The sequence below is a fragment of the Acinonyx jubatus genome, chromosome C1, assembly GCF_027475565.1.
Source record: "Acinonyx jubatus isolate Ajub_Pintada_27869175 chromosome C1, VMU_Ajub_asm_v1.0, whole genome shotgun sequence".
NCBI classification, from domain to species: Eukaryota; Metazoa; Chordata; class Mammalia; order Carnivora; family Felidae; genus Acinonyx; species Acinonyx jubatus.
The window spans coordinates 199,725,584-199,752,861 of NC_069381.1; the positions used below are offsets into that span (position 1 = coordinate 199,725,584).

Genomic DNA, 27,278 nt, shown 5'->3' on the forward strand with positions numbered 1-27,278 from the left:
CTATTAGTGAGCAGGTCAGGAAACTAATTTAGCAGGTCATGTCCAGTGTGTAAGAAATGGAATGCAATAAAATAAAAACGGAAGACATCAGAACACTTTGCATGTAGTAGGGTACATATGGATTTGTGATACTATGTTTCAGTTGGTATATGATGTACATACTTACTGGGTTATTATCCAAAACACGTTAATGTGATTCATGGTCAAAGAAGTTTGAAAAATCCTCTGCTAGAGGAGAGAACCCTCTGCTTTTGCAGGGGAACGAGGTCTGGCAAAGGGCTTAGCACTAGGCACCAGGAAGCAGAAACGTCTCGATTTGGCTCTCTCCCAATTGCCCAATCTCAGGGTTCAAACTTGTAGCCCCACCTGGTAGAGTAAGGACTTCCGGAAGGTAGGGTCTTTGTCACCTCTATACATGCTGATGTATAGAGATCAATGCTTAGGCTTCTTGGTAACCAGGACAATGTAGACTACTGACCTGCCTTGGGGGCAGTGTGTCGTCGATGGGGACAGGGATGAACTGGTGGCTAGTGGAGGTGAAGTGCACGTACTTTTGCTCCAGCTTCACTGTCACACCTATGAAATTTAGCTGGAAATAGAAAGCCCATGAGTAGCATCCTTCCCTGGGAGGAAGTGAAGCACCCAACAGAGAGATCTAGACCCTAGCTCCCCAGGGGGGAGCACGGTTCCCTGCTCCTCTCTCCGGTGTCCAGGGTAAGAGGAGCTCTAGGGTCTCACCAGGATCTCACGGCCATAGGACACCTTGAAGAGCACTGGGAGGCGATCAGTGCCGATGAACATGTGGCTGGAAGGGAGGAGACAAATCTGGGATGAGTTATTGAGCCCTGGTACAAGTGGAAGAGCAAAGTACCTGTGACTTTGAGGCAGCCAGCCCCTGGGAACATGTGGAAACCCCTGAGTTGTGATGGGGCAAGAGGAAAATCAAACCTCCCCACCAGGTGGGTGGGCAGGGTCCTCCCAGGGTAGCAGCCACTTAGGGTACCCTGGAATCACAGAGTGCAAGGCCAAGCTCTTCCAGGAACCAAGGGAAAGGGGGATCTCCAGGACAAGAAGTGTAAGGACTGGCATGGGAGGAGCACCTGTATTTGAACTCCACCATCTGCTCTTGCCCAGGACCTAGGCTCCCAGCCTTGGGGCTGATGGAGAATATGCAGTTGTCCTTTACACGCATTTGGTGCAGCTCAGTGCAGTCAAACTCTGCTTGCTCTGCCCACAGCTCCAGGTCAATCTGCTGGTCACTTGGGAAGAGGAACGCCCTGAGAGAAGGGTACAGAGCAGGACTGAAGCCTCTTAGAACAGAGAGGTGGGACCTCTGAGCTCCAGATGGGATGGATGGAGGTCTCCCCCACTCCCTCCCCCAATTTGGTAAGCCATCCCATGCACAGCTGAGCAAACGTGGCTACGGTTGATTCTCATTTCATAATAGCCCCCAAACTTGGGAACAGCAGCAGGTCCCTAGTGACACAAAGTGTCAGGTCAGGGCTTCCATTGTGGGTGACAGGGGTCCAGGGGGAGTGCCTGTGTAGGTAACTTTGAGTTAGTTAGCCACTAACCCTGGAGGGGTTGGTGTGACACAGCTCTTAGGAAGGGCCATTTGAAGCACCTAAAAATGCTGGCAGGACCAACCAGAGGCCCCTAAGAGGTAGGGTCTCCAGGATGGCATGGGCACAGGGGCAGAGAACTGATGGCCCAGCAGGGCTGGCTCTCTTGAATCTGGAGCAGTTCTGGGCATAGAATTGATGCCTCCCAAAATGCCTCACATTGTGGGAAAGTAGATATTACACTCTCACTAGCTGACAAAACAAGTGGCAAATGGGTCCCCAGGTTACAATCTGAAAAGACGGACCCCTTCACTCACAAAGGCACAGCACAGAACTGGGCTCAACCTGGGCCATGACAGGGAGGGCACGGACAGGGAGCAGCCAGATGGGGAAATGCTCAACAAAGAGTGGAGGAAATGCAAATCAAGACTCCCTTGAATCAACCTGAAATATTTTCACATCAGAAACATAATAAACAGTTCCACTCGGGGCATCCGGGTGGCTCAGTCAGTTAAGCATCCAACTCTTGGCTTCAGCTCAGGTCATGATCTCGTGGTTTGGTGAATTTGACCTCACCCTTGGGCTCCAGGCTGAGGTTTTTCAGCACGAAGCTTTCTTGGGATGCTCTCTCTCCACCCCTCTCTCTCTGCCCCTTCCCTGCTCATTCTGTCTCTCTCAAAATAAATGAATAAAACTAAAAAAAACAAACACATACACACAAAAACAAACAAAAAACCAGTTCCATTCAATGCTGTGTAAGTTTAGAAAGAACAGACACCTTCAAACATTGGGAAGGAAGGAACCGCTACCACTTTTGTTGTAGGGATTTTGACAGGGCCGACTAGAATTGTAGCAGCTCATGCCCTTTGACTCAGAAATTCCCTCCTGGGAAACTAACCTGTAGGAATAAATGCATGCTTGTGCACACGTGTGCACGCATACACAGATGTTTATTACAACTTTCTTTGTAGTGGCAAAAAAAAAAAAAAAAGGGCACTGGGAACAACTAATGTCATCCAGTGTGAAATTAGCTTAATAACTTAAGGGCCATTCATATTGGGGAATATTATGCAATATATTAAAAAGAATGAGTTAGAGTTGTATGCATCGATCTGTATTGAGCTGAACAGAATGTTACTGGCATCATGTTGAGTGAAAATGTTATTGGTGTAATGCTGAGCAGAAATCATTACGTATAGTATTGTGCCATTACTGTGAAAAAAAGGCAAGAGAAATATAATAACTCCTGGACTGTGTTTGTGTGTACGTTGTCCAAGCGCTGAATCTGAAAGCCCACTCCACACCCCTCATCACCCCAGCACAGTGGACGTGGAATGGGACCTGGGGAGTTTCTCACTTTTCTTCCATCACCTTTGTGATTTTTGACAGGTGAATAAACTGCTTTTGTCATTTCATTAGTGGGGGGGGGGGATACTGATCAGCTGCAAAACTGGAGATCTTGCTACTTTGGGGTTATCTCGATAGTTCTGACACTTCCGTTTCCCTTGCTGCCTGCACCCAGCCCCCATCCCAATAATCCCACCCCCCTTTCCCTGCCAGTCTTCTAGTGTGTGTCTCCCTTCCTGTTCCCCCACCTCAAGCTGCTAGTCCGTTTCTCTCCCTGCACCCTGCACCCCAGACCGGAGTGATAGGTCATGGACGTAGATCATGTCTTTGTCCCCCATCCCCGCTTACATCACCATCAATGCCCTCAGGAAGAAGTTCAAACTCTTAAAAAGATGCCAAGGTCCCGACGCCTTGGCCCCTGCCTGCCTCCCAAGCCACATCCCGGGCCCCTTCCTCCCTATGAATCCTCCAGCCACTCTGAGACCTTTTCTCTTAGCCACGTACGTGCCAGGCCCTCTGTCTGGAAGGTTCTTTGCAGTCTCTCTGCCTCATCTCCCTAGGCTGCAGGTCTAGCTTAGGTATAGCTTTCTTTAGCACACATCACCCTGCATCAAAAAGTTGGCCTGCCCCAGACCCCTATCGCACCCAAAGGGCCAGGCTTAGAATTGTTGGCACCTGGATTCTGAGGGCCAGGTCTGGAGCCTGGACCTAGGAAGCCCCCCGTAAACATTTAGCCAGGACTTAATGAGTTCACGAGAGAACAGAAGATGTTAACCAGCATATCTGGTGTCCCTAAGGCCTTCCGTCTCCCTGGCCAGGAGCAAAGGCACCAGAGGAGATGACCCGGAAGGAGAATGGCTGCTATGGGGCTTCTATTTCTTCTGATGCTCCCCCTCCCACTTGGGGTTCTCACCCTGTCCTGCCTGCTGCCACCTCTGGGCCAACTCCACACTGCCCATTTCTCACTGGTCCTGGCAAGAATAAAACCTTCAGTCTGTTCTTTATGAGCTCAGCAGAGACCAGCTAGAGTTTTCAAAAATAGCCTTCTAAGAAACTGAAAGGAAACACAACAACACAAAAAGCCTAGGAGAGTCAAGCCTTCCAAGGAAAGTCCGCTGTGCTTGGAATCCTGGAAGAAGCACGGACTGCCTTCCTGGACCTCAAATGATCTCCTGACGGATGGGCCCAGCTCAGCGGGCACCTTGCCTGGATTTCCTCCCACCTCGGTTTCCAGCAACCTGGACTCTCTCCACAGAGAGTATGAGCTGGCTTGCTCCTGCACAAACACACTTGCATGCATAATCCCCACCAAAATACCCTGTGCCGTGCCAGGACAGACTAACGCCACTTTTCCTGTAGGGCCTGGCTTCTGGCCACTCGAAGAGCCCAGTGAATGGCAGATCTGGAGCTCAGGCGGGCCCCGGGCCTTCCGCACCAGGCCAGCAGTCCTGTCTGCCAAGCTTCCTCAAGTCACCAGGGCCAGGAACCCTCAGCCACTCATAGTCCTGGCCCTTCTCAGACAGGAGCCACCTAGGGAGCCATCTTCCCCAGCTGCTCCCACCGCAGGGAGGGGCAGCATGATCCAGAGAGTAAGGACGGCCAGTGCACCCCTGATGATGCAGCCCCACCCCAACTTTGCCCCCACACACCCCAAGACTCTGCTCAGGCAGGAAGTTTCCCGAGATCACAGACCCCCCTCCCCAACATATTTTCCCAGGCTGGGCCCCTGACTGTCTCTCCCAAGCTTGACCCAGATGGGTACACTTCTTTCTCACCTCCGCTTAGCCAAGAAAAGTTAGAAGTCATCAAAAGGAAGTTTACTAGGAAATCAAGACGCGTGGCAGAGACGGGGGGAAGAACAAGAAACAGCCTTGGCATGGAAACAGGATGTTTACTGGACCCAAGTTCGGGCCCCCAGTGGGAAGAAAGTCGAGCACAGCAAGGGCCAAGCTTGGCAGGCTCAGAGCCCCAGGCCGGTGCCCATGTGACCTGGAGAAGTGCAGCCTGCGGCCTCAAGCCTTCCTGCAGCCCAGGTGTTTTGGCTCAGCCATGTCATCCTCCCAGACACTGGCTCGGCGACAGCCTGTCTCTGTCCTTCCCTACCAGAGATCTTCACTCGCCCCCATGCAGGCCTGGCCTCCCTGGACTGAGGCTCTGTCCCACCCTGGCCTCCCCATCCCATCGATGAGGGGATCCACTGTTCACAGAGATCAGGCAGCCAGGACTACCACCACCAAGAGAAGGCCTCCAACACCTGTCTCCCAAGCCCTTCAGAAGCCCCCTCCAAGCCCACCATACCAGTCCAGGGGTACTGCTCCAGTGTTCTTCAGGGCCAGGAGCACCACAGAGGGCCGGGCCTCTATCGGTGCTGCTCCAAAATTGAAGTCGAGCTTCAGAGGGGTGAAGACGGTGGGGATCTGGCTTGTGCTGTGTGGAACAGAGAAACAGACTCAGAGACAGGTGGGAACAGTATAGGGCCCTCCCGGGGGGTGGGGGGTGGGGCGGTGGCTAGCTCAGCACTCCTCTTTCTGCAGGTGGGAATTGTAGAATCTGGGACTCAGGGGCAGGGGTGGGCTAGTGCTTCGGACCTTGAGCCAAGCCCTGACTTCTCCTGGCCCCTCCAGGGATGGGCAAGAACTCAGGGGGAGATGAGAGTATTCATGGGCAGGGCCTGGTGCTGGGAGTGCGGTCAGAAAGCTCCAAGAACATCCCCACATGGGCCCTGCCCCTTCTGTCCGCCCACCTCACCTGTGCCGGGTAGGCACCTTATAGGTGAGCTCCTCGGGGGTAGGATCGCGCTCCAAGTAACTGTTGAGCCTGTCCAGGGAGAAGAGGCGCCACAGGTGCTTCCGGGTGATGCCCTCAGCGCTGCCCATGGAGCAGACGTCCAGGATGGAGAGTAAGGGGTACACAGCCGTCAAGAAGACGTGACACAGCTCCTGCTTCTCCCCAGCCTTGTTATCTAGGCGGAAGACATGTGGAGAAAGGAGTGGCCTCACCTCCCAGCTGCCCTGGGGCAGAGCAGAGCATGCAGGCTAAGGGTGTAGGAAACCTGCCTGGGAGCCTTGTCAGGAACAGCAGGTGTCTCCCAGGCTCTGGGACGTTTCCAGCCAACAGTGAAGCCTTGTCACATACTTTCTATGTGTCAAGCATTGTCTTTTTTTTTTTTTTTTAATGTTTATTTATCTTTGAGAGAGACAGAGCTCAAGCAGGGGAGGGGCAGAGAGAGAGGGAGACACAGAATCTGAAGCAGGTTCCAGGCTCTGACGTGGGGCTTGAACCCACGAGCCGTGAGATCATGACCTGAGCCAAAGTCGGAGGCTTCACCCACTGAGCCACCCAGGCGCTCCATGTCAGGCATTGTCTTAAGTGCTCTTCATGCATCACTGTATTTAATGTGCACCGTTCATTACTGTTTTCAAACTAACTTTCACTAACAGCTTTATTGAGATATAATTTAGGGGCACCTGGGTGGCTGAGTCGGTTAAGCGTCTGGCTCTTGATTTTGGCTTTCTGCGCTGATCCTGTAGAGCCTGCTTGGGACTCTCTCTCTGCCCCTCCCCTGCTCATACTGTCTCTGTCTCAAAATAAATAAACTTAAAATAATTTATAAAAAAAAAAAGATGTAATTTATATGCCATAAAATTAACCCTTTTAACACATACAATTCAGATTTTTCGTATATTCAGAGTCGTGCAACCATTACCACTGTCCATATTACAGCATGTGTTCATCACCCCAGAAAGAAACCTGGTACCAAGTAGCTGTCAGTCCCCATTCTCCCCTCCCCCCGTCCCTGGCAACCACTGATCTGCTTTCTGTCTCTACAGATTTGCCTATTCTGGACATTTCATATCAATGGAATCATACAATATGTGGCTTTTTTTGTGACTGGCTTCTTTTGCTTGCCCTAATGTTTTCAAGGTTCGCCGATGTGGTAACATGTATCAGTACTTTTTTTTTTTTTTTTTTTGGCCTGTGCACCATTATTATTCCCATTTTACTATGTGGAAACTGAGGCAGAGGGTGCTTAATCAATTTGCTAAATTACACAGCTAGTGAATGCTCGGACCAGGATCCAATCCCAGGCAGTCTGGCTCGGATCTACGCTCTTAGCCACTCTTCTGTGCTGCCCCAGACTCCTCCCAATGGGCCCCGGAGCAAGCTGGTAACAACTCCATTTTATAGAGGAGGAAGCTGAGGCCCCCATGTGGTTGGGGATTTGTCTTAAGATCCCACAGTAAATAGGCACAGCTCCAAACCCTTCACACTGAGCCCTCCACGGCTCAGGCACACACAGGCACACATACAGACGCATGTGGTTGGCATGAGACATACATGCCATTCACCCAAAGGCACACCCTTGCACGCTAACACTCACTCTGCTTTCCCTGTCCGGAACCTCAGCACCCTTCTGATCCAAGTCCTGCTCACACAGCCCTCCCCCTTTCCTCCCTGACCCTGATTCTGCCAGATGGCCCAGGTACCTCTGTGTGAGAGGAGGGAGTAGCTGATAATCCAGGAGTACTGGGACCGGCGGTTGGGACATGCCGACAAGCAGATGGTGTCCTGGGACCGGGGTGGCATTCTGCCCTCTGTACGGTCCATTTGCAAAGCTGCTCAGGGATGACCCAGGTGGGGTCAAAGGTAGAAGAGGCCCTCAGTGCAGACCAGAGAGTCCCGGTCTCTCCTCCTGCTCCTTCCCAGATACCCTCTCCCGGACCAGCAGAGAACTGGCTAGAGAGCAGGCCCAGAGCTGGGAAGCGGGGAGCAGAGTCCCTCCTCCCAGACCAGACAGAGGCAACCAGTCTTCATGTCATGGGCACCTGCTAAGCACTTTGCTCCACCTAGCAGCCCTGTGAGGTAGGTGCCAACAATAGTCCCATTTTACAGATGAGGAAGCTGAGGCTCAGAGAGTGAACTGCCTAATACCACACATCGAAAGGTAGAAACACCAAGTTTTAAGCCCTGCTCTGCCTGCCCCCAAACCATGATCTGGTTAACCTTTTTTTTTTTTTTTTTTAAATTTGAGAGAGCGAGTGCATGCACGAGAGCGAACAGGGAAGGGGCAGAAGGAGAGAGACAGAATCTTAAGCAGGTTCCCTGCTCATTGTGGAGCCCGATGTGTGTGTGTGGGGGTGCTCGATGCACAACCCTGGGATCGTGACCTGAGCCAAAATCAGGAGTCAGATGCTCAACCGACTGAGACCTCCAGGCGCCCCTAACCAGTCTTAACCAGTGCCCCTCACTGCCTGCCTCCCTCGCCCCAGTCCAAGCCCAGGCCTGAGTACCAAGTGGGCTGTCGTCCATGACCTCAGGGCTACACTGCTCCAGGAACAGGCGATAATATAGGGTGCAGTTGCTGTCGTTCAGAAGCACCAGCAACCTGGACTGCTTGCTGTTCACCAGCAGGTTCCCGAAATCCAGCTCCTTTTCCTTTGCCTGAGGGCCCGAGTCAGCCAGCCACAGCCCTGGCTTTCCCACCCCTGGCTTCAGGGAATCTCCAAGGCAGGGCAGGGCCAGAGGGCTCCCATCCCCTGCCCTCTTGGAGTCGGGCACCCCGGGGCCTTCCCCCCCCCCCCCGCCACCTATGCCCTGGCCCCCAGAGCCCCAGCTCCCAGTCCCACCTGCCAGAGTGCCCCTACTCACAGAGAGCTTGCTGGTGATGCCCATGCCCACCAGCCGGAGCATGTAGTGGGTGGTAGCGGGGGGCTTGGTGTCTGGGGGCAGACCGGCTTCCCAGACCCACATCCCCACTCGGAACAGGTACTTGGTCTCTTTCAGTGGGCTGAAGGTCCATGTCACCGTCTGGGGTCAGAGAGATTATCCCTGCATGGGGCTCTCCAGAACCCCCTGCCCAGGCCACTGGCATCTGAGAATATCAAGCTACGGTACCCCTTTCTGAGTGTTTACCCCATGTCAGGCACTTGTCACACATCATATGTTATGTTATCTCCCTCAGTCCCTCAATCCTTTATCCCCACCAGCTAAGTGGTATTATTTTAGTGCCTCATTTTCTTCCTTCCTTCCTTCCTTCCTTCCTTTCCTTTCCTTTCCTTTCCTTTCCTTTCTTTCTTTTTGAGAGAGAGAGACAGAAAGCACTCTGGCACATCAGTGGGGGAGGGGCAAAAGGAAAGGGAGAGGGAGGCAGGGAGAGAAAATCTCAACCATGCCCAGCTCGGAGCCTGACTCAGAGCTCATTTCTCACGATCCTGAGATCATGATCTGAGCTTAAATCAAGAGTCAGGCGCTCAACCAACTGAGCCATCCAGGCGCAGGGAACTTGCCCAAGGTCACACAGCTGGTGAGAGTGCTTGGTGGGAGCTGGGATGTGAACTCTCAAAGCTGACTCCAGGGCCTGTGTGGTCTCTCACCTCGCTACTACCTGGGTTCCTCCAGACACTGTGTGTTGGTGGCCTTGGCCCAAATTTGGTCCCCCAAATGGTCTATAAGGCCCTAGACCAGGGAATGAGGCTCTGCTAGTTTGGGCCCCAGCCTGTGTCCCCCTCCAGACTGCTGCTCAGATCTCAAGGAGTACCCTTCCTCATGACTTAATGACACCCCACCCATTTGGCCCCAAATACAGCTGCTCCAAACCACCTCCCAGCCATCTCACGGCTTTGGGGACCGTGGAGGGAGAGTGGACTTGCCCCTTGAAACTCTGGTTCAAGTTCCAGCTCTGCACCTCCTAATTTACAATCTTAGTAAATGACTTTTTCTGCTCTAAGTCTCAATTCTTCTTTGTAAAATGGGAGTTATGACAGGGGTAACTGTCACACTTACTTAGAAGGCAGGGGAGGTGATTACAGATTGAATGGGAGGGTGCACACGGTAAGCCTGGCCCCTCACAGGCAAGAGTAACAGATGGTGGTGAAAGCGAGAATGACCTTGGATGTCCTTGGAGACGGCCCACCATAGTCCACATAGACTTCCCCCAGTGTGTTTATTAGCTGGGGGTGGGAGGAGCATGTAGATAGGAGCATGGGTCCCTCTTCCCTTGAATCCCAGCTATTTCCTTCCCTCGGGCCCCCAGCAGTGGGGCAGGGCACTCACAAGGCTCTCACTGGGCTGGATAAGTCCCCTAGCGGGATGGACGGCCAGCATCTTCCGGTGTTGCTGGGAAACCCTCCATTCAAACTCCAGTGGCAGACGAGAGGGGTTGCGGAAGGTGAAGAGGCTGCTGGAGGAGGAGCCCACCCAGGTGGGCTTGAAGAACACGCTCTTACAGGTGTCCAGCTTCAGATGTAGGGGCTCCTCCCGGCTCTGCATGCTTACCTCCTGGGGCCAGAGGAGGGAGGGAAGAGCTCTGACCTCACCTGGCTCCCCCAAACGTACAAGAAGCCAGGGTGGGCAGCTTTTCCCCCTTGGAGAGGGCAGCAAAAGGCCCTCCTCCAGTCTGGGCATAGACAGCTTCTGTCAAAGCCGAGTAGGTAGTGTCTGACCCAGGAGATGGCTCTTGAAAAGAATTCGGAGACCAAGAGAGGATGAGCAGACCATTCCATGGGCCAGATGGGGCCACCACCCTGGCCCCTTTCCCTGGCCCCACCCCAAACACCCTTCTACTATCTGCAGATATGAGTCTTGTATTGCCCCCACTTATTCCTTTGGGACATCTGCACCCCTTTTCTTGTTCCAGACACCTTGAGGTGGATATGCTGGGCCCTGGGGTTAGGAGAGCTGTTCACAGATGTGGCCAAGGTGTCCTCTCCCTGCTATGGCACTTCCTGGGAGAGGAGCAGCCCCCTGACTACTTTAGGGGAGCTTTAGAGGTCAACCCCAGAATTTGGCTTTGAAAAGGGAAGCCCCAGACTACGGCTCGCTCCTCAGGACCCAGTCCCCTAGCTCTGCCTTTTACCTTGAGATACTGGGGACAAAAATTGAACTGCAAGTAGAAAATGTGCTGCTTCCAAGCATTGCCCTTCGGGTAGGTACAGATGAGGAAGATCTGGTGGGCTCCCGGGGCTACAAGGCCTGAACTGGGCCGCAAGGAGATGTCTGAGCTGCTTTGGGGGGCCAGGTTGAAGGTCAACAGCATGGAGCCTTTGTTGATCAAGAGCAGGCTGCGGTAGGAGGGTTCGCTGGGGGACACTGCAGGAAAGAGCTGGGGTGCGAGACAAGAGGGACCCACGCTCAGATCTATGCACCCGCCTCCCTTACCCCACCGATATACACACTCAGGGAAGTCTATGTGGGCCTGTCTCCAAGGAGATCCAAGGCACCTCCACACATCCCAATCACTACCCTGGGAGCAGGGAATGGAGGGACACAGCTTGGCACCAAAAAATGTTTCTGTCCTCCAGAAACCTCTGGACAGTGAGATGGAATGGCCATAGGAAGTGGGCCCAGGAAACACAGGCTTGAGATCTCCTCAAAGTTAAGTAGGTCTTTCATTTTAGGGTGCCCTCAAATCACCTTTTTTTCCTTAATGTTTATTTACTTATTTTTGAAAGAGAGAGAATCCCAAGCCTGATGTGGGGCTCGATCCCATGAACTGTGAGATCATGACCTGAGCCAAAATCAAGAATTGGACACTCAAGTGACTGAGCAACCCAGATGCCCTCAAATCATCCTTTGGAGAACTCACTTTCAGAGATCCTGGTCCAGAAACTCTGGGATAAACAGCCTTTTCTTTCTTTCTTTTTTTTTTTTTTTTCAATATATGAAGTTTATTGTCAAACTGGTTTCCATACAACACCCAGTGCTCATCCCAAAAGGTGCCCTCCTCAATACCCATCACCCACCCTCCCCTCCCTCCCACCCCCCATCAACCCTCAGTTCTCAGTTTTTAAGAGTCTCTTATGCTTTGGTTCTCTTCCACTCTAACCTCTTTTTTTTTTTTTCCTTCCCCTCCCCCATGAGATTCTGTTAAGTTTCTCAGGATCCACATAAGAGTGAAACCATATGGTATCTGTCTTTCTCTGTATGGCTTATTTCACCTAGCATCACACTCTCCAGTTCCATCCATGTTGCTACAAAGGGCCATATTTCATTCTTTCTCATTGCCACGTAGTACTCCATTGTGTATATAAACCACAATTTCTTTATCCATTCATCAGTTGATGGACATTTAGGCTCTTTCCATAATTTGGCCATTGTTGAGAGTGCTGCTATAAACATTGGGGTACAAGTGCCCCTATGCATCAGTACTCCTGTATCCCTTGGGTCAATTCCTAGCAGTGCTATTGCTGAGTCATAAGGTAGGTCTATTTTTAATTTTTTGAGGAACCTCCACACTTAAACAGCCTTTTCTAGATGATTCTCATCTAGGTGACTGAGGGGAACCCCACTTTGAGAAAGGGAAGGCCCCAGAAATCCTGGCTTCCAAACATCCCTTAAGCGCATAGGGTGTGGCCAGCTCCAGGCTACATAAAACACAAGGCCTGAAATTGCTGGCCAGGGTGGCCCATCCAGCTGGGGCAAAAGTGCACGTATGTGAGGCAGTGCGGGGGTGACACAGGCCCAAAATCTGGTGGATGGCAGTAAAGGCCACAAACTGCTGGGAAGAACTGGCCAAGGGAAAGGGACAGGGGTCAGGGAGGGGAACCTCATGCAGTCAGGGAGGGATTTGAGCTGAACCTCGGAGGTGAAGTCAGTCGGGGGATTGGAGAGCAAATGTGCAGCTGGGGAGGGGGGCAGGATCACCCCCTAGCACAGTGCCCCAAAGCAGCACCTTTCCAACAATATGAGGTGTGAGAGGGTAGGGGAGACAGATGAAAAGGGCAACAAAGGTAAGGGAAGCTGGGAAGAGGTGTCGAAGGAACTTGGCCGTCTGGCTCCAAGGTCTGTGCTTTTAAACCATCTGTCATCTGGCTGCCCAGGTCATACAGGGCCTCCAAGAGCCCTTCAGAGAGGCCTGGGAATTATGACTCAGGAAGCTGAGGGACCAGCTCTGTGACCCTCACTGGCCTGCCCAATGTCCAAGGGCAGGGGCTCATGGTGTGAGTGGCCATACCCCTAGCAGGCGCTCAGTAAACAAGCACAGACAAATGAAAGAGCTAGAGAATTTTAAACCTCAGCATGAGAGGCCCAAGGAGTATCTCAGATGGATCAGGGAGGGGACCAGTGGTCCAAGCCCCAGTCCTCCATGCCCAGAGCCCCAGGGGCTAGTGGTGGGGGAGGTTGAGATGGCCCCGGAGGGTGCTGGGATGTTTCTCAGGGCATCAGAATGCAGAGATGGCCAAAGCAGAAGCCGAGCTCCCCTGTCCCACCTCCCACTGCTACTGGGGCCACACTCACCTTGGGGGCGTCCAGAGAATATTGAGGGATGTGGGGCTCCAAGGCAGCAAAATAGCTATGGCCTCGTGTGCGGAGGGTCAGGCACCAGGAGGGGCACACGGTACAGTCCTCCTCGATGTTATGGTAGTTCTGGAGGACCTGCAGGGGGGCGGACCCAAGGACAAGCTCAGAATTCCTGTGTCTGACCCTGTGGGGCCCCCTAGCTCCTCCTCTGCACTGCAAGAGTCCCACATTGGGCACAGAGAGAGGGGTTCCCTGGGAAGGCAGTGCAGAGAACAACCATCCTGACAGTTCCAACTGCAGCGTGCCAGGCCCACGCTGAGCACTCAGCAAATATGCTCTTTAATAACCACAACAGCGCAAGGACAAGGCTGGGGCTGGGATGTGAGAACAGCATTCATCCTGCAGGAATGTGCCTGGAGAAGCTCTGGCCAATCAAAATAGAACACGAGCCACAAATGCAAGCCGCAAACGTAATGTTACATGTTCTAGCAGCCACGTTAACAAAGTGAAACACGGGAAATTAATTTCAGGGATAGGTTTTATTTACCCTAATAGATCCAAAATCTTATCATTTCAACATATAGTCAATATCTAAGTGACGCGTGAGCTACTTCACACTGTTTTCGTGCTAAGTCTTTGAAGGCTGGTCTTACGACATATGTCAGTTTGGACTAGTCACACTTCAGGTGTTCGGTAGCCACATGTGGCCGCTGGTTGCCCTATCAGACAGTGCAGGCTATAAAGCCAGCAGCCTAAAAATCTGGAGGGCTCAGCCTTGGCAAAGCCAGGTGTCCACAGCCTTATTCCTACAAAACTCTGCATTTTCCCACTGCCAAGATATTAGAATGGAGGCAATTAAAGACTAAGCTTTGGAAGTCCTTCTCAAAAGTTCGGATATGGCCCCAAATTTTTAGATGAAAAGACCAGGGCTCGGGGACATTAAAGGACTTGCCCAGGGTCACATAGCTGGTAAGGGACTCTACTCTTCTCTCGGCCCCAGCACCTGGCCTCTGGGAAAGAACAGCAGGGTGGGCAGAGCCAACAAGGAAAGGAAAAAGCAGGACCAGAGATGAAGAGGGTGCGACCAGCATCTGGGACCAAGAGGCTGGGCTGGGCACAGCCTGTGGTCTGAGTTCCCCAGCCAAAGGAAGTTGTGCTAGAAGCCCCTCCCCCTGACACACACCTAATTATCCAGCACCCCTGACTCAGTGCCCCAGACCCTGGTTCCTCCTGTCTATGGGTCTTTGGATGGACCACCTCCTAATGAGCCCTAGGGAGATGCTCCTTGTATGCCAAATTTTCCCAAGAGGCTTGACCCCAGCTGGGTGCTCCCTCTGGAGTGAGTGGGAGGCCACATATGAGTGAGACATAATCAGATGGGCCAAGAAGCCCCTTGGCCAAGGCAAGCCCATGAGTCTGGGAGAAGGCAAACCAGTAAGGACCACTATCCAGCCAAGGAGGAGCTTGGCACAGAGAGGATGAATCCCACAGCAGCACCCCCCCTCCAACCCCACCCTGCTGTTCAGGTTCCAGGGAAGAGAGGCAGCCCTCCCCACCCCCATGTCGTCTCCCTGCACACACCTTATAGACAACGAAGGCCTCCAGCTCCACAGCGTACAGGCAGTTAGGGTAAGGCGGATGGAAGTGCAGGCGCATGGCCATGGACTTGAGTGGGGGCACATCACAGGTGTCTGGGGTCACCCAGAAGGGGCAGTCAGACCTCCGTGTCCAGACCACTGTGATCTTGCCTTTGGTGTGGTTCATCAGGCACAGGGGGACAGGGTTGGGGTCCCCGGGCCCAGGGCAGGCACCGAAATCCACATCAGTGGGCTCTATGCTGACAGGTGGAGGGAAGATGGCTATGTCGCTGGTACCATCGAAGAAGTACTCATTCATGGGGGAGATCAGAGGATACTGTGGGGCTGACACGTTCTCTAGGGCCTGTGTGGGGAGAGACAGGTGAGCAGGGGCCCAACTGCCACTCCTCTCGCCACTGCCCCTCATCCACACGCCCCTTCCTGGAAAAGGCCACAAGGGCTCCACACAAACAATCCCCAACTACTGATGGCGCCCACAGGGCTCTGAGGGCACAGGGTTTCCCAAGAATTTCTAGAGAAGGGGGCATGAACCTGGGGAGGGTAGCCTGTCTGTGGGGAGCCCCAAAGGGTCCATCAAACCTCAGTAGGAATCAGGAGGGCCCCATTCTTATCCTGCTCCAGCTTCTTCTCCCTCAGCATGGTGCCCAGGATGTCCGGAGGGTAGAGCGTCAGGCCCCGCGCCAGGTGTGTGCGGTACCAAGCAAGGTGCTGAGGTCTCAGGATGGCTGGCTTGGTGCTGTCCGAGTGGCAGGTCCCAATCAGGTCCAGGAACAGTGGGTCCTGTGACATGTGTCTGGGTGAGGCTGGATTTCAGCCCCCACTCACCACCTTGGCCAGGAGTCAGCTGGTCAGGGCACAATTTGTATGACTTTCCCCAGGGCCCTGAGTTGGGTCCTCACTTCAAGGCTCTCTGCCCCGCACATGCTGTGAGGGGTGAGTCCAGTCTCCCCTCTCTCTTCCCAGCCTATTAGCAGCAGCAGCAGCAGCAGCAGCAGCAAAGCCTTCGGCCTGGCAGTCGTCAGGGCGAGACTGGCATACCTGCCTGGCTCCGAGTGAGCCTTTGTGTGCCCCTGGCCAAGCTCTGGCTCCAAAAGCCAGGCTGGGGCCCTGGCAGAGATGATCCAAGGAGAAGTTCCGGAATACAGGGCCGTGATCACCAAGCATTGTCTTCATCACTGGGCCTCAGGTTGCCTCCTCCAGCTCCCAGCAGAGCCCCTCCACCCTCCCTCCCCCACCGCTCACCTGGTGGTGGATGAGACAGGTCACTCGCCGAGAGTAGATGGTGGGGTGAGTGGGCTGGAAGGTACAGTGCAAGGTCATGCGGGCCTTGCCCACCAGGGCCCCAAAGGCAGGTCTGATGTCGAAGACACTCTCTTGGCAGTCAATGGCAAACTGGAAGTAGGCTGTGCAGTCTGACTTGTTCTCGATCCACAGGGTCTGCTCCAAGGTCTCCCCGAGGTTGACCCAGCCGAAGTTGACGCAGCAGTGCTGCAGGGACACCTCAGGGCCTGGGCATAGGAGATGGGGCTCTTGTGAGCAGGCCCTGCCACCTGTGTGGGGCTGGGGCATCAGTCTCCTGGAGGATGTCTCAGAAAGGGTCCCTCTGGTGGAAGGCAGTGCTGCCTGGAGACAGAAGGCTGGGCTGGAAAGGCCCAGAACCCCAGCAACCTGAGCTGACCTCCAAGGCACCAGGGACGACAGAGGGAACCTTATCTCCAGGTGTCCAAAACTGATTCCGCATGGAGCCCACCAGGGGGCAGCAGACACCCAGGCTGAAGGGCAAGGAGGCGTCACACCCTTAAAAGCTGGCAAAGAGCCCTGCTCTGCCCTAAAGGCTGGCTGCTCGGATCCCCAGAGGCCGGGCAGCATTCTAGGGTTGCCAGTACCTCTACAGAAACCGACGACTTTGAGCAATGTGTGGGAGGCACAGCCAGAGGGCATGATGGACAAGTAGTCAATAGTTCTGATGTCCAAGGTCTCGGGGTGAAAGAACACCGACACGAATTTCTTCTCTCCTGGAGGCACAATGCCATTGGTAGTGGGGCAGGAGAAGGTGTGATCTTTGGCCAGCATGTCTGGGGCCACTTCGATCCTGAAGGGGGCGCTCACCTGTGGGGCCAGGCGGGGGCAGGAAGGGTGAGGTCACAGAGTGAGGCAGTTGTCCTTACCGAGGTGCCCAGCTGAGGGGGTGAGGGCAGTTGAAGTCCAGCCTATGCCCCTCTTGTCAGTTTGAGCATGAAGCCACCTCCATCAGGAGGAAGGACAAGGCCAAGCTGTGTGCCCTGCACCGGGACTGCCTAGGGACACTCTTTTCTTTCCCAAAGGTATCATAAAGGCTGGCTGTGCTCCTGGGGTTAGGACAATCTTAGGGCTGCTCTTACAGTTGCTCTGGGGGTGGTCAAGGGATACTCCAGCCCAACCCCCAGCTGAGAAGGGAGGAGGACACCAGCTGACACCTGTTGACACATGTGTGTATCAACAGACATGGTTCATGCGAGGCTTGGGGCCAAAGGTATGGACAGGAAGAGGGCATTTTGTAAAGGGGGTGGGTTTTAGGAGCAGCCAGCCCTGTGGTCTGCCCCCTCCTTATACACAGGACGTTCCCTCCCCCCCTTATACACAGGACACCCCCTCCATCCCCTTATACATGGGATGTCCCCTCCCCCCTTATACAAAGGATGTTCCCTCTCCCCCTTATACAAGGACGCCCTCTCCAGCCCCTTATACATGGGACACCCCCTCCGCCCCTTATACACAGGACACCCCCTCCAGTCCCTTATACACGGGATGCCCCCTCCTCCCCCTTATACACAGGACGCCTACCACGCATACCATGGAAGGGTTATAGAGCTTGATCTGTCTCTCAGCAGTGCAGCCCACAGCAACAGAGCCGAAGTGCAACACTTTCTGGAAACCTTCAGCATCCTGGTCCTCTGGTCGCTTCTGCTTTATGCTCACCAGCAGCTGGGCACATTTGGCTGGGATGGAGATGAGACAGTCTTGGGAAGAAATCCACCTGGGGCCTCTGTGGCCCCACCTGAACAGCCCCTCGAAGAAGGTAGGTGTGCCCAGGGAAACACTGGTCTGCCACACCAAGGAAGGCAAAGCAAAGACAGAGCCTGCAGGGCTGGGGGAGAGTGGGAAACTGGTGGAGGACAGGCCGGCAGGGGAGGTGGAGGGGGCACACTGAGGCTTTGAGACCCAGGACGGGCAGCAGGTGGGCTCTGGGGACAGGTGGGAAGTCGGGCCTCACCCATGGCCTGCAGCTGCATGCTTCTTTTCTGCTTGCTGCCTTCTCCATACCAGCATGTGGCCTGAATTTCATAGATGGTGGCCATAAGGGGATGAAAGGTCACCTTGATGCAGGAGGCCTGGCCTGGCTCCAGCAGCCCCGTGGTGGGCAGTATCTGGAACGGGCTGGGGAACTCCCAGGTGAAGAAGGTGGGCAAGTCCCTGGAGGGGGTGTAGATCAGGGTCACTGAGCTCATTCTGTCTGCTGCCCCTACTTCAGAAAGGTGGTGATGCTGGGCCCCACCGTCTCTCCCCCTTCCCCCTTCCCCCACCAGCTCCCTGGGACCCTCCTTAAAGCGCTCACTCTCCCTGCCTCAGAGCCTCAGCCGCTCCCCTTACCCCACATTTTCCAGGCAGAACCAGGCCTCAGTCACATCCCCCACGGCACACGCGGGCAACTGCAGGGATCGTGGGCAGGTCAGACTGTGGCAAGGAAGGGTGGCCCTCAGGTCCACACAGAACATCCCCTCTGCTTTCTCAAACCACAGCTGGTCCACATACTCCTTCTGCAGGTGGGGCGGGAGGAGGTGGGGGGAGCAGGCAGTCACTGATCGGTGGTACCTACATGGTATTCAGGGACCACACATCCCGTCCCAGCTCTTGGCCATGCCCCCAAGACAGTCACTGAGGGGTGGGCTGGGCCATGACCCTCGCTTTTTGTCTTGAAGGAAAGCCGGTTGCCTGTCCTTCAACACTGCCCTAGTCTCAGAGATATGGGGCCTCTTTGGTGAGGAACAAAGTATTTGGGGGAGTGTTTTGGGCTAAGGAATCTAGGGCTTTCTTGTGGCTAATACAGTAGCACAAATTTTAGCCCCCAACATCCAACTGGGAACCCCCTTCAGTTTAGCGAGTTTATAGTGTGAGTTTCTCCAGGGCTTCACTAGCTGGAGTTTTTGCTATAGCTGGCAGGACGTGTGTGTGTGTGTGTGTGTGTGTGTGTGTGTGTGTGTGCACATGCACGCACACATGCACAGGTGCAAAGGGGGTGGGTTGCTCCTTGCTGCTATGCCCTGCTCCCTCTTCCAAGGTCATCGTGCCTGTGTCCCTCCCTGCCCGTGCCCTCCAAGTGGCAAACCTTACCTTCTCCAGAGGCCGAAAAATAATGGGGAGCGTGAAGGTTATGCCCGGGCTCAGCAAGATGGGCTGGGGGATGACGGTGAAGAAGAACTTGGTCTTGGGGGACCTGCAGGAGACAGCCAGGGCTTAAGCACTTCGGGATCAGGGCCCAGAAAACAAGAAAAATCCATGAGCACCGAGCTGGGGGAAACCAAGGCTGAGAACAGACCTATCAGGATGCCTTTCAAACAGACCTAGGCAAGGCCGGAGAGTTCCAGTGTGGGGCAAAACCACAGACATTGCAAACTTCAAAACTATTCATAGGAAGATGATACTGCCAATAACTCTATACCAATAAATGTTAAAGTTTAGAGCCAATAAGCCCATTTCTAGGGAAGTATAAATTACCAAAACTGACTCAAGAATTAGACAATAAATTTTATGGCCACCCTACCTAAAATCATCAAAACCAGTGAATAAGTAGCAAAAAATCTTCCCACAGAGAAAACACTAGGCTGGATGGCTTCACAGCAAGTCCTACCAAACATTTGATAAAAAAAAAAATCCCAGCCTTTGGGACGCTTGGGTGACTCAGTAGGTTGAATGTCCGACTTCGGCTCAGGTCATGATCTCACGGTTCATGGGTTCGAGCTCCGTGTTGGGCTCTGTGCTGACAGCTCAGAGCCTCAAGCCTGCTTTGAATTCTGTGCCTCCCTCTCTCTCTGCCCCTTCCCTGCTCATGCTCTGTCTGTCTCTCTCTTGAAAATAAATAAACATCAAAAAATTAAAAAAAATAATCCCAGCCTCATCTTCCCAGTAATATGAAATGTGGCAACACACTCCCCTACATAGTCTATGAATCTGACTTGATGTAACTTTGGTATGTTGGTAACTTTATTACCCAAACCTGGCAAAGGCAAGAGAAGAATGGAAAATTACAGGCCTATCCAAAAACAAAAGGAGAGAACCAAACGAATTTAGCAATGTTTAGAAAGAATACTCAAGTATGACAAAGGTGAGCTTACACCAGGAACACACAGTTGGTTTAACAGAGAAAATCAATTAATGTAACCCACCAGGTTAACAAATTAAGAGAGAAAAAATAAAATGATAATTTCAATAAAGGAAAATAATAGACAGCCTTCAAGGTGTTATGAGAGAAACTCTTAGCAACCTAGGAATAGAAGGGAACGCCCTTAACCTGATGAAATCTTAAAAAATAAAAAACAAAAACCAAACCAAAACAAAAACTACAGGAAACATCCAAACAAATAGTGACACACTGGAATTTTTCACTTTGAGATCACAAACGAAACAAGGATAAACATCAGTGGTGGAAGAGATCATCAGGGAAAGTATGAACTTTTCACTAAATGGCTTGGAGATACTTGGCCATTTGTTTGAGGAAAAGTGTTATCGTACAACCATTCACAAAAATTAATTCTCTATAGCTAAAAGGCAAATGTGAAAGGCAAAGCTATAGTCTTTACAAGATACTATAGAAGACTCTCTTCATGACCTAGGTAGGTGGAGAGAAGGACTTTTTAAGCAAGATACAAAAAAGCAGAAACCATAAAAGAAAAAGATTGATTCTTTTGATTCCTTTGAAATGAAGTAATTCTATTCTTTGAATGACATGGTAAAGAGGAAAAGACAAGTCACAAGGTGGGAAAAGATATCTATAACACCTGACAAAGGATTGGTAGCCACCATAAGAACTTAAAAAAGGGGGGGGGGGCGCCTGGGTGGCTCAGTTGGTTAAGCGTTTGACTTTGGCTCAGTTCATGATCTCATAGTCCATGAGTTTGAACCCCACATCAGGCTCTGTGCTGATAGCTCAGAGCCTGGAGCCTGCTTCAGATTCTATGTCTCCCTCTCTCTCTGCCCCTCTCCTGCTCATGCTCTGTCTCTCTCTGTCTCAAAAATAAATTAAAAAACATTAAAAAAAACATTAAAAAAAAAAGAGGTGCCTGGCTGGCTCAGTCAATAGAGCATGTGACTCTTGATCTCAGGGTTGCAAGTTCGAGCTCCACACTGGGGGTGGAGTTTACCTAAAAAAAAAAAAAAGGCAATCTGATAGAAAAATAGGCGCAGACTTTGACAGGAATTCCAAAAATGAAATGGTCGATAGCATATGAAAGACACTCAGCTGTATCAGTAAGCTGGAACATGCAAATTAGAACGACAAAAAATTACTGTTATTAGCAAAACTTTTAAACTCTGGCAATAACAATTGTTGGTAAGAAAAGTGGAGGAATGGGAATTCATGCATGGTTGGCATGGATATAAATAGAAACATATATTTTGGAGAATAGTTTGGCTTATCTATAAAAGCAAACATGTACATGTCCTAGATCACAGCAATTCTACTTCTGCGTATCTACCCTAGAAAAAACTCTTGCAAGTGAAGATCTATACATGAATGTTGACAATAGTCTCAAACCAAAAACAACCCAAACATCCCTCAACAGAAGAACGGATGAGGGCACCTGGGCGGCTCAGTCAGTTGAGCATCCAACTTCGGCTCAGGTCATGATCTCACAGTTTGTGGGTTCCAGCCCCAAATTGGGCTCTGTGCTGACAGCTCAGAGTCTGGAGCCTGCTTCAGATTCTACGTGTGTCTCTCTCTGTCCCTTCCCCGGTCACACGCTCTCTCTCTCAAAAATAAATAAATAAAATAAAAAAAATACAACCCAGGGGCACCCGGGTGGCTCAGTTGGTTGAGCATCCAGCTTCAGCTCAGGTCATGGTCTCGCAGTTCATGAGTTCGAGCCCCACGTCAGGCTCTATGCTAACAAACAGCTCAGAGCCTGGAGGCTGCTTCAGATTCTGTCTCCCTCTCTCTCTCTCCCCCTCCCCTGCTCATGCTCTGTCTCTCTCTCTCAAAAATAAATGAAGGTTTGAAAAAAATTTTTTTAAAAAAACAGAAGAATGAATGAATATACTACAATATAAGCATCTATTGGGATATCATCCTGCAGTGAAAAAGATGAACTATAGTTGCATGCACATGAGTCTTAAAAACATAACAGAACAAAAATAAAAGACATATATAAAAGACAGATATATACCCTATTATTCCACTTATGTCAAGTTCATAAGAAGGCAAAATTAAATGATATCATTTAGGGATGGAAATGTAGGTGGTAAATCCATTTGAGAAAAGCAAGAAAATCATTATCACTAAGTCCAATCATGGTTACATTTATGGGTAGGGTAGGTGTTCCAGTAGGGATGTGACACGACATGGGAGGTGAGATTCAGACACATTACTCTTATTGATTTGGTCCCATGGGTTCCCCTTTCAATAATTATTCAAACTGTGCATGTTTTATATACCCTTTTCTAATTTTATATGATAGTTTTAAAGGTTTTTGTTTTTGTTTTTGTTTTCAAAAGAGCGACCGTTTGAGGGGCTTGAGGACTCAGGGGCTGGGTCTCTGATCCCTCATTCTGATACCTGTACTTCATCTTCTGGATTTTCAAGGATAGATTTTTCAGAGTCAGGTTCTTGGTGACCTCCTTCCCCAGTGCCCAGCCTTTCCATTGCAGCTCCTCAGCCACCTCGATGCCCCAGATGACCCTCTTCTTCACTTTGTCTTGTCTCTTTGGGAAGCATATTTGGGTGCCCGTGAAGCTGGCAGGCTGTGCAGTTGGCAGGGAAAAGGGGGAGAAAAAGGATGTGTTAGCCACGTAAGATTCAAATACCCAGAGAACAGATAAAGATCTCCCATCTCTGGAAAGTGAGGACTTACACCACTGCTGGCTCTTGGGGGATGGTCTGGAGACAGAAGGTGAGGGGCAGGCAGGCCTTGGAGTGAGGTATTACCATTTCTGAAATCACTACAATGCTTTTCCAACTAGATTCTCTGTGACCCTGACCCTGAAGCCTTCCCTGGACCGTTCCATCCAGCACTGAGTGATCTTGGCTGGTCTGTTCTGTTCCTCCATGCACCCAAAGATACCACGCCCTTCGGGTACTGCCTTTTCCTTTCCTTCCTTCCCATCCTGCCCTTTCACTATGGAAGCCTCTCCTAGCTGGGGTGGTCTATCCCAGGCACTTTTTGAGACCACAAGGATACGCCACCACTCCCTCTTCCTGTCCCTCAACTGGCTGATGGAGCAGGGGAATGAGTAAATTTGCCTGAAACAAGCCCTCACCCCCCACCCTGATGTGGGGGCCACTCCAAGCACAGCTCCTGATGATGCTAGAGGTGCAGTGTGCCAACACTTCCCATCTATAATGGAAAATCCTTCATGACCTGATCCCTAGGAGGGTGGAGGCGGATGCAGGGGGAAAGGCAAGGAGAAGGGAAGATGAACCAGTATCTCTTCCTACCCCAGCCATGGCTATGAACACTCCACTCATGGCCATTTTATTTTATGTTTGGCCAAGCATTGCTTCTATGTTGTTACTTAATGTAAAGATATATTCATCCATTTGACAAATATTTATTGACGGCATATTATGTGCCAGACACTATGCTAGGTGCCAAGACAAGAGCGAACAAGATGGACACATCTCTTCTCTGTTGGAGCTTACACTCTCGGTTTAAGTAGGTACAGAGAGTGTCAGATGGCCAATATAGTATTTCCTTTCCTGGTTCGCCCACAGGGGAAAGGTGACATGGGTGGGCAAGGGCAATTTATTATAAATATTGGTTGGTGCATCAGTCAGGGTCAGGAAAACAGAAGCCACTTCGGGTGTTTGAAACAAGGAATTTAATGCACAGCCAAGGCATAGTGAAGTCACTCAGAAGCTGGCAGCATCAGGAAGTCGCTGCCACACTAGGTTAGGGGAGGTGGTGGGCTTCTCAGAGCCCTGAGGCCTGTCTGGTGGGGGTTCGAGTCATGGGGAAGCGCAGCTTCTGTTGGAAATACTGTCGGAAAAGTAGAGATGGAGGGAGAGAAATACCCTGGCTTCTCCCTTCCTCCCCGTTTCCAATCTCCTGCCCGCACAGAGCAGAGTGGGGAAGGGCAGTGAGTGAATCTGGGGCAAATAGGCCCAGAATGGCACAGGTGGAAGGGTGAGGTGACTCCCAGTCCTCGGGAAGGCAAATGCAAGCACCATCTCACCTAAGGAGGCATGAGAATCCACATGCAACACAGACACATGCTGCACCAAACACACTCCTACCCCATAGGCACCCTGTGGGACAACTGCCCCCTACCCCTGCCATGTCACACAGAGACAGTCTTGAGAGCTGCGAAAAGTCAGCCCCATCCATATATTGGCCAAACACTTGGTCCTAGGGATCAGGACCAGAAGAACTTTCTGAGGGAAGAGAAAACCGCTGGATACTCTCTCAGCTCTGATGGGCACCTCCCTAGAGTTCTTCACACGCACACTCTCATTCCCCACAGCAGCCACTCCAGTCGGCTTGGTGCCCAATCTATGCAGGAGAGTCAGGTCCTTGCAGATTCCTACCCCCCTGCCCTGCCACCTCTCCCCGGCCCTGCTGCCCCTGCCCCGCCCACCCAGAACATGTCCTCACGTGGGCACTGGTGTTGCTGCTACTGCAGGCACTCAGGGCTGCACTGCTGCCAGTGATGGTGGGGATGGCCATGGTGCTGGTACTCAGGCAGGACCCGGAGTTCATGGTGTAGTCACCACTGTCCCTGGTCCTCATCAGGGGGGTTGGGGCTGCCTGGATGAGCATCACACACCTGGAACACAAGTCCAAGGGGAGCACTCTGGCTAAACCAGGAGTTCTTGCCAATTTGGAGTTAGGAAAGGACCACAGGGGAGACAGGAGGGACATCAAAAAGAGAGGCTGATGGAGTAGACTTGCTGTGGCCATCATGATCATGAAGAAGGGCTGGCTTGCTGGCTTTGGAACCAAGGTATGAGTGACACCATGAGGAATGAGCCTGAACACAAGATCCAGCACTTTGCCCAGGAGCCTAGAAATTCACCATGCAGGAAAGGGACTTGGGGATGAGGCCCGTGCAGCTCTGCCTGCCATGGCCACAGTCGGCATTTCTCAGTCAGTCCCCAGTGAGTGTGACTAAAGCATTCACATTACCTTTATCTGGATTTTGCTCTCTGCTTGTTGCTTCTGAGCGTGACTTGCCTCCTATGAGGAGGGGCAAAGAAGAGGTAAATGAGACTGGGTGGTTCTTGGTCTTTGGGGTTTCTTCCATCAGTATGCAACCTGTAGTCCAAGTTTAAAGTAAGCATTCACTGAAATAATCACTCAATCCAAGGATAAGTGAATCAACCTCTAGAGCAGAGGGATCCCTGGATAGACTGCAGCTGGAAATTATATGCAAATATATGTGAGTGTTATATGCAAATCATATGCAAAATGTCATGTATCTGGAGAAGTGCTCTTTTCCAGGGAGAGTATCCACAGTTTTCACGGAATACTCAGAGGGTGTTTGGCCCTGCTCTAGGAGACACACATGGAGACTAAACTCCAAATCCCCTCTTCCTTTAGCAGATTTCCTTCAGCATACACACCCCGGTGTGGCTCCCATATCGGACAGCATCAATTTAATATCTTTTTGAGCATATATATTTTTTTCAGACTCCACAGTGTCCTTCCCCACTTCTTTGAATAACAATCTCAAAAATGGTAACAACTTCTACTGACATTCACTGAGAACTTATGTGCCAAGCAGTGTTGTAAGGCCTTCTCATGAATTTTAATCTTTACGTCATTTATGAGTAAATGTAAACTATCTTTTATTTGGCCTAAAATTACTTCTTTTCAAGGTGGGGGTTCAACTCCTTATTATAACATATTACACTTTAGTAAACAATGTTATGGTCACCCTTTAGAAATTTATACAATTTCATCAGACACTCTCCATACTTTCCACACCACCATCCAAAGCAAAAGATTCCGTTGACTCAGTTTTTCCTAACCAGCAACACCTCCAAACCTCTCCAGAAGAATATCTCAGGTTCATTCACTCACTCACTCATTCATTCATTCACTCACAAAACATTTACTGAGTGCCTGTTACATACCAGTGCTAGGCAATGGACAGGCAAGACCCTTACCTTCAATTGTAAGGAGGACGGTTCAGGTGGAATCAAAGAAATGCAAGCTGGGGAGACAGGGAGGAGAGTCCCATTACTTTTCTGCTACTGGATGGCTTTGTAGTCCTGCCAGACTCATTAATGTCTGTGACCTCAGGGGATTTTATAGATAGTCACTGCCTTGAGGCTCTGAAAAAGTCTCCAATCATCACATATAGAAGAAATTAGAGACAATGGAGTAGAAATCTGGTCCAGATCAGGTCTTAGGGTTTAGGGAAGTGAACGATGATCTTGAAGCAAGGAGAGCTGGGTTCCAGCACCTGCTCAGGTTTGTTGAGATGGGCAAGTTTCTCAATCTCCTTGAGTCTCAGTCGTCTCACCTAATGGGGATTATTTTATTTCATAAAGTTAATGTGAACCTGGAATGAAATAGGGAATTTGAAAAAGCCCTAGACAAACCAATGTTACAATCATAATTACAATCGTAACTAACAATCATAATTTCCATACTAGCTTGAGCTACTCTTTCAAAAGACACACATCTGCAATCATTGTGAAGACACGGGCCAAGGTAGGGGTTGTTTTTAAATCCAATTTTTGAAACTTGAGGACTTAAAAACTATATATACATAAACTACACACACACACACACACACACACACACACACACACATATATATGTCATCAGCTTCCTTTATCTGCTTCATTTCCAACTTAAACAATCTTAATATGATCAGTGGGAAAAGTGGTGGGTCGTCGTGTAGTGTGGAGTGGGAAAGAAATTGGTAAAATGAAGTGATCAAAATACTTAAAGCTGTTCCTCCTTTCTCTAAGAGATCCCAGGCTGATCTCGCCTCAGTCTCGGTCCCACAGGGGGTCTCTAAGGGACATGGAGGGGACCCCTGGCCACAACTTCCCAAAGGAGGCGGTCTTCCAGGACAGATACCTTCTTTGGCCGCTCGCGCTGTTCCCCTGGTCCTGGGACCAACTCTCAGAACTCACTCCGCCTCCATGTTGTCGTCTCCCTAGATACAGGACGCTCAAAGCACAGCGTTTCTTGGTATCCCAGGACAACGACGGCAAGCCGAATGAGTCAAGGCTCAAAGAAGGCGAAAGCGCAGTCCAATTTTAATGTTTACCTTATTTTTTATTCTCTGACTTTCCCTGAATAGTAGTCACCGCGCTTCTACCAATCGC

General features: G+C 51.2%; 1 protein-coding gene across 9 annotated transcripts in view; it reads right to left on the minus strand.

Annotated features, from left to right (window-relative positions):
* Positions 1-27,278, minus strand: part of CFAP65 (cilia and flagella associated protein 65) — a 35,549-nt gene extending 8,271 nt beyond the window's left edge. The window contains exons 1-24 of one of the 9 annotated variants that reach the window (XR_003417371.2): positions 27,028-27,272; positions 26,103-26,500; positions 25,120-25,170; positions 24,589-24,760; positions 22,554-22,738; positions 19,118-19,220; positions 18,377-18,543; positions 18,000-18,199; positions 17,579-17,724; positions 16,633-16,855; positions 15,989-16,254; positions 15,326-15,526; positions 14,730-15,089; positions 13,146-13,283; positions 10,765-11,010; positions 9,963-10,187; positions 8,559-8,717; positions 8,201-8,351; positions 7,397-7,525; positions 5,658-5,871; positions 5,208-5,336; positions 1,101-1,277; positions 739-805; positions 479-589 (exon numbers count right to left, since the gene is read on the minus strand). Coding sequence is in view for 8 of the 9 variants with exons in the window: in XM_027050332.2 (XP_026906133.2) it covers positions 479-589; positions 739-805; positions 1,101-1,277; positions 5,208-5,336; positions 5,658-5,871; positions 7,397-7,525; positions 8,201-8,351; positions 8,559-8,717; positions 9,963-10,187; positions 10,765-11,010; positions 13,146-13,283; positions 14,730-15,089; positions 15,326-15,526; positions 15,989-16,254; positions 16,633-16,855; positions 17,579-17,724; positions 18,000-18,199; positions 18,377-18,543; positions 19,118-19,220; positions 22,554-22,738; positions 24,589-24,753 (3,762 nt within the window). In the remaining variant the exon portion in view is untranslated. Of the gene's footprint in view, positions 1-478; positions 590-738; positions 806-1,100; positions 1,278-5,207; positions 5,337-5,657; positions 5,872-7,396; positions 7,526-8,200; positions 8,352-8,558; positions 8,718-9,962; positions 10,188-10,764; positions 11,011-13,145; positions 13,284-14,729; positions 15,090-15,325; positions 15,527-15,988; positions 16,255-16,632; positions 16,856-17,578; positions 17,725-17,999; positions 18,200-18,376; positions 18,544-19,117; positions 19,221-22,553; positions 22,739-24,588; positions 24,761-25,119; positions 25,249-26,102; positions 26,501-27,027 lie in introns of those variants that run through there. The other 8 variants (XM_027050332.2, XM_027050330.2, XM_053215812.1 and 5 more) reach the window with 8 other exon arrangements.